The sequence below is a fragment of the Symsagittifera roscoffensis genome, chromosome 3, assembly GCF_963678635.1.
Source record: "Symsagittifera roscoffensis chromosome 3, txSymRosc1.1, whole genome shotgun sequence".
In the NCBI taxonomy this organism is placed as follows: domain Eukaryota; kingdom Metazoa; phylum Xenacoelomorpha; order Acoela; family Convolutidae; genus Symsagittifera; species Symsagittifera roscoffensis.
Window position 1 is genome coordinate 53,868,174 of NC_087064.1, and position 10,836 is coordinate 53,879,009.

General features: G+C 32.1%; 1 protein-coding gene across 1 annotated transcript in view; it reads right to left on the minus strand.

Moving 5' to 3' along the window:
• The window catches only part of LOC134842264 (melatonin receptor type 1B-A-like), a 34,297-nt gene extending 25,707 nt beyond the window's left edge, over positions 1-8,590 (minus strand). The window contains exons 1-2 of the mRNA XM_063858530.1: positions 8,336-8,590; positions 7,554-7,799 (exon numbers count right to left, since the gene is read on the minus strand). Coding sequence (XP_063714600.1) covers positions 7,554-7,798 — 245 coding nt within the window. The 5' untranslated portion in view covers position 7,799; positions 8,336-8,590. The remainder of the gene's footprint in view (positions 1-7,553; positions 7,800-8,335) is intronic.
• Positions 8,591-10,836: the final 2,246 nt, after the last annotated feature.

Genomic DNA, 10,836 nt, shown 5'->3' on the forward strand with positions numbered 1-10,836 from the left:
TCTTCTGGTATGTTCGGATTAATAGTACGATATGAACATGGTTTGGTGAAGTTATTGTTTTGTGCATGCTGTTTTCATTGTAATTCGTGTAATTCGTTGTTTTTATAATTATTTTAAGGTTGAATTACTATATTGGGAACTGTTTAACTGATTCTCCCCTAATTTGGAAAAGATGGAAAAGGAGCAATATCTAGTACAGGGCAAGCAAACTATATTGCTTGCCTTTTCATTGAAAATTGAAGGAAGATCACTTTTAAACGAAATCTTAATATTTTAAGGCTTCAAACCATAACAATTAGCTACGAAGCAATTGTTTGAAAGAAGGAAATTAGATCAAAGGTCAGTCAGATTTGTGAATGATTTCGATTTCATAAAGCTTGCATGTTTTTTTTTGCTTTAAATGAACTAGCTTGTTTCCTTTTAATGGGAGTGATGTCTCAAAATTTTCTATTGAAATATAGCTCTCGAAGGTACTAGTATATTATAACTACGATTTGTTTTCAATGCTCCCTCGAGATTTAAATTGATACTTCAAAGAGAATGTTGACCCAATTCCCATAGTTAGATTGGTTAGATATCTTTTTACCTAATTAGACGCTTATCATAACCCGAGGATGGTTTGAAAAGCCAGGTTAAGGGATGTTTCCCCCCATAATCAAGGGATATTTTACATTTTAAGTAAATTGCTCTGCTGCTACTTTATCTGTGAACCTAATCAGTACTTGATGACCAAAAATTGCAAGCGAAATATTTTAAATCATATATATTTTTAAAATCTCACGGGGCTCTGAAACGGCTTTCGTTATGCCGGCCGCATGAAATACATGTTGTTTTTTGAAGTTTGCTTAAAAGGCAACTTCTAATGAACGTTTTTAATGAATCATTTTACGTGTTGTAAAAATCAAAATGGAAAAATTTCAACCAACCGCGGATCAAGGTTTGATCATTGGAGAAAAGGTTTTGCATATAAATGGTTTTCAATATCCATTTTGGCAGAATTTATGTTTTTGAAATTTGGTTTTTTGTAGAAAAATTAGGATTAATCCATTCAAAAAAATGATGTCAGCTAAAATTATCCAGGAAACAATGGCCTTCCTGATAACTTTTAATCAAAATTGTCAGCTCTGTCGTAGTTGAAAGTTAAATATGTAATTTTTCGCAAGATAAGAAACAACGGAAAAGTTTTGGTAAATATTTTCATATATCGATTGAAACTCAATTAAAATTTCTTTACTTGATATGTCACTCGAACTCATCTGTCGTTTATTTGATGTGGTCGCGTGAAAATTTTTTTTAGAACAACCAAGTACAAACTTGTCGTCGGAAAAATTTAAATATGCATCAGTGCTTAATAACGATTTCCATCAAATAACGTATCTGCAACAAAAGTTCTTTACTGAGATGTAAAATGAAAACAAGACTGCTCGTATATCAGGACAAAGCCCTGAGTGTTCTCACTGTCCCTTAACTTATATCGAATACTTTCGGGAAAAGAAAATATTGAATACCTAAAAATTTTGAATAATTTCAAAGTGCATGTCTGCTCAAAACAGTTCCATACAAAACAGTCCAATACAAAACAGTCCGAAAAAGTATGAAAAAGATCAAAAAAACAGCCCGATACAAAACAATCTGAAAAGCAGTCCAAGTAATAATTGTTTTAACAAGCCGGTAAGCCAAGAATTGTCCTTTGTTCAACAAACATAAAGCACAGAATATTGACCGCCGCAGTCGCGCCAACGTGTTGCGAGCTTGCCAACAGAGGGTAGGACTAAATACGAAATTTAGAGCCAGTTCTCGTCGCGAGGCAGCGACGCGCGCGTAGCGCGCCCACCGGGGATCATAAACCGGAATTTTTGTATTGAACTGTTTTAAGCTTCATTTCATGATTTCTTGAACTATTTTGTATTGGACTGTTTTGTATGGGACTGTTTTGTATATGCACCATCAAAGTGTGAAACTTTGAGTCGTACGAAATTAATACGACCGATTAGCTAGCCTGAATTTAATTTGGAATGATATTGTTTGTGCGGTATAATTCACCACGCATAAATAATCGCGTTACACACTCAGCTTGTATTCTTTCCAAACATGGCTTTTTTCAGGAAATATCTTTTCCTTGATTATCCATTTGATATGTTCTATTATCAATAACTATCCCTCGATGTATTGATTGAGGTATTGGTTCCATGATGTGTTAAGCAATATTTGGCAACAGAAAACGCACACAGCTCAAATGAAAATGAAAGTATTTAATTGAGTGTTACCTACAGAATCACTCAATCACATTTTTTCCATAGAAAGGTTTGATGTTAAAACAATCAGCATCCAAGCTGCTAAAGTTTGGCAAAATTATTTCAGTCTAGGTTGAGAATAATTTAAAATTTTAACGATCTTTGTCTTTGCATACCACAATGACGCAGTGAATTATCAAAATTTTTATTTCTAAGAACTTAGTTCGTTAATTTTGAGCTTTGATAAAATTGAAAAACTCAAATTTGGAAAATTTAATTTGGGTTAATTGATCAGAAAAATTGATCGGACTTCTTTTTTCTAATGAAAAAATATTTACTTTGTACTTATTGAATGTTTATATTTTTGCAGCAAAAAAAAGAAAAAGTGATTGACAAATTTTCAACTAATCTTGCATTTTTGTTTCGAAGAAAACGGAATATTCATGGTCGGTGTGATTTTTTTATTCAGTAAATTTTCGAGATCGAAATATTAGTTTTCGACAAAATTTTTTATACCCCATTGAAGATATCGACTTCCTGAGTTCAAATGTGAAAAGATATTTTGCCTCCAATTAATTTTTGTAAAATTCTGGGGTTTGAAAATTGCCAAATTGGCCATATTTTGGACTAAATTATGCTCGCTTTGAAGAGTTTATTCATGATGCTGAGAGCCTAACGCGAATTATTTATGCGTGGCGAATTATCCTGCTCAACAAAATCGTTCCAAATTGAATTGAGGCTAGCTACTTGGTCGTATTAACTACGTACGACTCAAAATTTTACACTTTGATATTGTCCAAAATGTAGGTTTTCAGTATTTTCATTTCCCAAAAACTATTTGATATGAATAAAAGGGACAGTCGGAACATTCAGGACTTTGCCCTGATATACAAGCAGTCTTGTTTATCTTTAAAGATTGAACAAAAATTTCGAATAATCTTTTTTTTTGTAAGATTTAACAAAAAATTGTTGAAGCAAAAAATTTGCTAACGGGGGACTTAATATAGTTTTGGAAATCCAAAAAATATATTGTTTTAACGATGGTTGGTTGAAAGTGCAGATACGATCATCTCTGATCTTCCTGCTACACCCCCCTCCTATTGTTTAAGGTGAGATTTGTTACAAGGTACAAAATTTAATAAATGCATAAACGTTCAACGAGTTCTCTGTAGGGTGGGGATTCTTCAGCTGGTACCATAGGCGGGAAATAGTAAAAACGATCCCCAGTTCTCCTGACTAGTCAATGTTTTTCAGCAATTAGCTCTGTGGTGTTTTTTCTTCACATTGCATGGTTCTGGCTGTTGGATTCTAAAACATTTCTAGGACGAGGTAGATGCTGAATTTTGGCAAATTTTCTGAACAAAAAAATGCCCCGCAGAGTTATTTATTTCTAACTCCTGACCCGATTAGCCAAAGTAATTTGTACTGCTAAATCAAAAATCAGAAGATCAATGGGCAGGGTCAATTTGTCTTGGTCATACATAAATCAGAAGAGGTTAGCGTTGATAAGTGTATTTAAAAAGAGGAATCTTTTTGGGCTTAAAATAGATAGTGATCAACTGACTATTTAAAAAAATGCCCGCGCTTTTTCATCCATTTTTCTAAGAAAAATTTGGTGGTAAGTTTTGAGATCAAAGACTCTAATCTTATGGTTGAAAAAAAGCTGGATTCATTTAACCGGTTAGGTGATCGAGGTGGCAAAAACCTCGTAGTATCCAAGAATTTGCCTTTGTCTTTAAATATGGGCTTTTCCATCTCTTCACGAAGTGGGAAGGAAGATCTATGACACAGGGTTTGTTTTTTTTTCGATTCGATTTTGACTACCTGTTTTAATTTTTGTTTTTGTCTTTCAGACCATTTATAACGGTTGCATTTAGCAAGTGTTATCAAAACGGAATATAGACTTTTTTCGCCTTAACAGTTTGATTAACAGAATCACTTGCACATTGGCTCATCATGAATTCAATTTTCAATATGTTTCCAGCACTTAGCCTGGAGGTGAAGACTACGTCTGGGCGGCAATGTTCGTGGGTTCGAATCTGACCAATAACTGTTTTATTTTAAACTGGAAGTATTCCTTTCCAAAACATGTCGGCCTGCAGTGCGTCTGCTTATGTTCTGACAACTTAGTTGCCACATCGTAGAACTAATTTTTTTGTACGTAATTTGGGGTCATTTCAAAAGGAGCATAAGTTTTATATTTCCATCCGGTTCGCATAAATTCTAAAATTTTTTGGAATACAATGTATACTTCAAAGTTTTTTATGACGACAAATAATTTTTCGGCTCTGCAGGAATTTATTTAAGTTTCTGGGGCTCAGTTGCCGCTTGTCATTCATTGATAGATTTTTTTAAATTGCGGCTGATTGTTTTTCTGGCCCTGTTTTCCGCAATAAGAACATAAAATCAGACAACGTTTTAATTTTTAAGTTAAAGTTTTTTGAACTGTTTTGTTTTTTTGTTTTGTTTTTTTTTTGTTTTGAATTGCAACTGGTACAAAAACCCGCTTTCCTTGTGTCTTACTGGAAATTTATTAGGTTGAAAGCTATCAGAGTGGAATAGTTTTTCAGACCATTTATCAGACCATTTATCAAATGTTTCTTGACTTTGAACTTTTTTCTATTTTTATCCATTCCTTCAATCTATATATTTTTCCCATTGTAGTCTCCCATTGAAGTCATGGTAGCTAAAAAAACAGCCAAAAAAACGTTAAAAAAAGATTTAAAAACATAATAAAAAAATTTTAGAAAAGTTTTCCAATTTTTTTCTAGCATGGATTTTTTTTTTTTGCGAATATAAGCTTGATCGGACCATTCTACAAAGTTTTAACTGCAACTAGCTAATTTTGTTTTTATTTTAAAAAAGTTAGCATCAATTTAGATTTTCGAATATTTCAAATCTCAGTTGAATGTGAAAAAAAGAGAGAATTATATATATAATTATATATGTGAAAACCAATATTTTGCAAGACTCATGCGTTGTTGAGATGAGTTGATCTTTAGTTTTTGATTTATTAGGTTTGTCTTTGATTGTATTAGCTTTGTCACGCAAAATCAAATGATTTAGGTAAACTTTATCATGGTCACATGTGAATCCTGTCACCCCTGATTTCATTGTTTCGAAAAGTTTTTTTTCAAATGAAATTTAGAGCAAAATATGAAATTGAATTGTTAATTTTTTTTCAAAAATTTGTGAAACTTTTTTTATAATAAAAAAAAAATTGAAAAACAAATCCGAAAAAAAAATTTAAACAAACATTTGGAAAAGAGTCATGAACACAACAAAACAGAAAATTATACTGATTTTTTTTTGAAAAAACTTTAAAAAAAATATTTTACAGAAACAAAAGTATAACCGTAGAGCTCTTTGAGCTTCTAGAAAACTCTATGATTTACTAGTTTTTGATAAAATTTTTGATAAAAGGGAATCAATAGCTTAAACCTGTTAACGTGTGTTAACGTGTACAATTTCTAGGACTTTCTCCTGAAAAAAACACCAAGTTCTAAATAACAGTTTTCACCAGGTTGGTTTTCACGCTGTGCACCAACAAGTAATTCTTGATTTAGACTGAACATTCACACCAGTTATCAAGGCTTGAATTTAAAATTTTTAAAATTCTTTTCAGAGTTTTTGAAGGTTTTTGGTGTTTATTAAATTAGTTTTGTTTTGTTTTGAGGATTGATTGCTGCTAATTTTAGTGCTAATTCTTATAAAAATTAAAATTGAAAAAACAACAGCCTTGCATCTGTTACCGAACTTTTACATACTGATACTAAAAACAAGAATTTGAAATCCTCTAGAAATCTTACTAGAACTTTACCAAATTTTGATTTCTTTCAAAGTGCAGTTCACAACGCAAAATCTTGAAAAATTCTTATAAGACTTTTATTATATTTTTAATTCAGAATACAGTTCAGAATAATTCATTTTTTGCTAAGATTTTTGAGTAATTTTGAGAAACTTGTACATTCCTATAATTGTGCTGAAATTTTTTTGAAGACTTGTGAAAATTTGAGAAAAGATCTGATATTATAAAGCTTGCTGTTTCTCCAATTTTCTATTATAATAGGACTGACTAGCGGCAATTTTCTATTATAATAAGACTGACTAGCGGCAAGCATTTCTGATTATTCACTCTAAGATTTTTGTTTAACTATTAGCTTTCTTAAAATCATTTACGGTCCCCCTTTGAAACTTTTAAGAAATCCATTTTTGGCCGACCGACCCTAAAATTTTTCTAAAGGCGCCTAAGGCGCCAATATATACTAATTTTAGGGGGGACCGCGCGCCGAAAAAACGCAATTTTTCGGTCAAAATTTTCCAAAAAGTGCCTAAAAACGCCTTTTATGGCCTGTTTTTTCAAAATTTTGCCTGCGGCGCAAAACATTTGGCCAAAATTGGGACAAAAGCGTGCTTTGGGAGAGCTCGAAAAATCAATTTGGTCGACCTAAAAAAAATAAAGGTCGTCAAAATTTTCGAAAATTTTTTGAAAATCCGCCCCCCCCCCCTCGAGAAAATCCTAGATCCGCCCCTGCTCTTATTTTATTTTGACATCAAAACTTAGATCCGTATAAGTTTTTTTCAAGTTTCTTAAAAGATCTAAGCATTTACTAACAAAGTTTCACCTTAAATTTTCTAACTCCCAACTTAAGAATTGTAAATTATAAAACCCATTGACCCCATTCCCGCTTTAGCCTCTTTACCGTTTTAGCCTCACAAAACAAAACATATCAAGAAAAAATCTTGCTGTTTTTGGGTAATAATTTTATTGTGAATGTTGTCGACCCAAGATGATTCGTGAACAAAATCTTCAAACAAAACTCAGATCACGATCGATCGAAATTTTTCAATGCAATTAATAACTCAAGTCTTTACAGGGTTTATGAAAATGGCCATTCTGGCTAATCAACTAATTCTAAATTCTAAACCCAAATATTTCTAAAACCACCACAATTTTTTCTATATGTAATTCACAAAAAAGAGTACGTCTGGAAAATCAGGTGATTTTTGATTTTAGTAAACTCATCAACGCTTTTCCAATAGTCTGTTTGTCTATGATAAAGCGATAACTGTTCAGTTCGTTTCCGCGCATCTTTCGGAACTTATGTCCGGTTTTAATGCGATGTGATATAGCGACGTTGCTTGTTTTGAGCCTGTACATAGCTACAGATATGGTTTGCCAGATGATACTACGCCTAAATAATGAGCAGACAACATGTACCAGACCATGTAGAAGACTATTTTGACTAGTCAGAAGAGTAGATCTGGTTTTTAAGATAAAACTGGTCAGCAGTCAACATAAGTCACCGTAGAACTGACCTTAATTCCTTGTAGGAGACGATAGACAGCAGCACCAGAAGATTCCCAGGCACCCCCAGAATGAGCCAGATGAGACTCATGGCCAGATATGCTACGTCCCACTGCCACTCCAGAGTGTTGCCGGTCTCTTCTAGAAGAGCCCCTATGACGTCATTGGCCGACAAATCCTCCTCGGAGCCTAGAAGTGTCGTGGTGGTGAGGGAGTCGTTCAATGTGACGCTGGTAACTCCCATGACATCCATCATGCTGAAAAATCAAGTGGTTATCACAACGTACTGATTTATTATAAACTGAGATACAGATGTATTGTAAAACTTCTAGCAAAACGTTAAATTTTAGAAAAACATGTTTGGAGATGTAGAAAAAAATTATGCCGATTAATCTACGTCTGATAATAATAAGATGTAATATGTATTATGTTTTAAAAAGTTATTTTGAATTACCTTATGTATCAAGCCTGAATTTTTTTTCTCATTTTGTTTGTTTGAGTTATTTCTTATTTAACAAGAATCATTATTTTGAAAAAAAAAAACTAATTTAAAGAAAAAAATTAATGCACAAACAATATGGCTAGTGTACATGAAACTATTACCATGTTTTGTTCGTTTTCCATTTATTCCAAATGATCAGCATGCCATATATGGAAACAGAAAAACCTAGGCAATTTTTTTATTATTGCATAAAAGCAAAGAAAAATTGGGCAATTTTTTGAAGTAAATTGACTCTCAGTTGAGTTATTAGCTAGAGATTTTGTTAGAATTATTTAAAAGACATTCACCAACCTGTCTGCTTTGCAAAAAATCAAAGATTGACCAAGTTGCCGCAGATTCCCCAATGAAAGAAACTACAAAGTCAACCAATGGAAATAAAGGACCAACTTGTAATGTTTATGATCATTCTGAGATCTGTTTGTTGTATGGCACTAGAAGCTTTTGCCGGAATTAATTTCGGTGTGAATCTTAAAGATAGAGAAAAAAAATCGCTCAAAAGCTGAATTTTTCAATAGTATTTTGTTTGAATTGAATCAATAAAGAACCCTGTCTTCTTTTCATTGGTTAGAAAAAACCCGAAAATAAGCCCAAAAATTGAGTAAAATTGGTTCGATTTGTTCGAGGTAGCTAATGTTTTCATTGCAAATATTAATTTTTTTCTAGTAACAAATGCAGTTCGATATAAAGAAGAACTTCGAAAGTTCAACTGTAAAAAATTGTTCGACTGCCTAATCAACAGATTTTTGGCGAAGAACCAATGTGCCGAAATATTAGGCTGACACTATTAAATGACTCGCAGAACCTATATGTAAACCACGGTGGCGTTAGCTTTAATCCGCTGTAAAATATCATAAAAGCAACTAGACTGCTCGTAATAGGGCATAAATTACCTCAGACGCACTACCAAGTACAATTTGATATATGTTTCTCATTTAGTGACAAAGTAGTTGATTGAAACAACCCGGGTTAACCAAAACTTCTTATCATACAATTTCCATATATGACAAACTTCTAGTCATACAATTTCATACAATTCCATACGTACAGAAAATTGTATGAAAACTCTATGATAAGCATTTTTCCATATATGAAAATTGTATGATAGGTGTTTTCCCATAAACCAAAAATTTTGTTTTTTCTTTCTAAATTTAGTTTCTGAAAAATTTTCGGTTGTAGTTGCAACCGAACACAAGTGAAAAAGACCTTGGTTACTCAAAACACCAAAGTTTGGACGGTCTTGCATTTACAATGAGAAAACGACCTGAATTTGGCTGTCTTTCACAATTTATATAACAAAAGTAACAAACTTATATTTTTTGGCAAAATTTTTTAATGATGATTATATTAAATTTTTGAATTTTCAAACTATCAGACATTGATCAAGGCGTACATTAACACCCCAAACAAAAGAAAAAGGAATTTTCAGCGTTTTTGAAAAAAAAAATTCAGTGAAAAGAAAATAAAAGCCAATTTTATCGTATCCAGGACTACGTTATGCACACAAATTATTAAATTTTGCATGTAAAATTTTTTTTTTTTAAAAATGTTTGTTTGCGTACGAAAATCGATTTGCGGTTGAAAAAAATTTTGGGCCAAATTTTCAAATTACTTGAAAAATTTTCTCTGTCGCCATCAAAAAAATGCCAGTCATACAATTTCCATATATGGGAATTGTACGATAAGCATTTTTTTCAAAAAACGAAAACCTTCAGTTTTTTATCTCCAGATTGTTTTTTTAGAATCAAACAGCCACAGAAATGAGTTTATACCAGTTTTCAACCATTTTTAGAAATTGTATGAAAATTGTATGACAAGCATTTTCCCACACACTTGATGTATGGAATTGTATGATAAGCATTTTCGGTGTATGGAGGTCAACCCGGGAATACAATATTCAATATGGAATGATTCAATGCTCCCGTTCCGAACTACTTTTTTTTTTACTTTTGGCGAGTAATACTTAATTTCGAATATAAATATCTGTCGAGAAACTTATTATTTAAACGCAGCGCCAAAAACTCTATGGACTCAACCTTTTTATAGTGGATAATGGTTAGCAAAATGCATACAATCTTTAAGCGAACGGCATGAAAATACTAAAAGCGTTTAAAATCTGAATTCTGAATGAATTTCAGATTAAGGTTTTTGATTAGGTCAAGGTCAAATGTCCGTAAAATTTTGAGACTTTTTAGTTGCCTTGATTATCGATTACATTTTTAAGTAACAGTTTTTAATTCAAAAATTAAACCCGCGGTTGCATGCTAATGGGAGCGTGTTGTAGGGTCGCGATTCTAATGCCAAATTGTAACATTCAGAAGCTCGTGGCTTGAAAGATATAAACAATTTTAAGAATCTTTCAAAAAAACAAAAGAAAAATCAAATTTAAAAAATGTACCCTTCCCGCACCGGAGCTCCATGGATAATAATCGATTATATTGGAAAAATGTTGTCTGAAATGTTGTCCTTATAATCCATTATAATCCATTATTGTGGCAAATTTAGACCACGTAATTGATTATCTGGTCATCAAAAATCGATTTTTTTTGGAAAATAAAAATCCATTATAATCCATTTTTTTCTTCAATATAATCAATTATTTTGTCAAGAAAATCCATAATAATCTATTTTATTTCGTTAATTCTATTTTTAGTTCTTTGAAAAAAAGCAAGTTTCAGGAAGAAAAAAGCAAGTTTAAAAAATGTAAAATTACTGAGTTTTCCTAAAAACATGCAGTTAAAGCAAAGAATAATTTAAGACATTTAAGACGAATCAGAATAACAGGTTAAATTGTG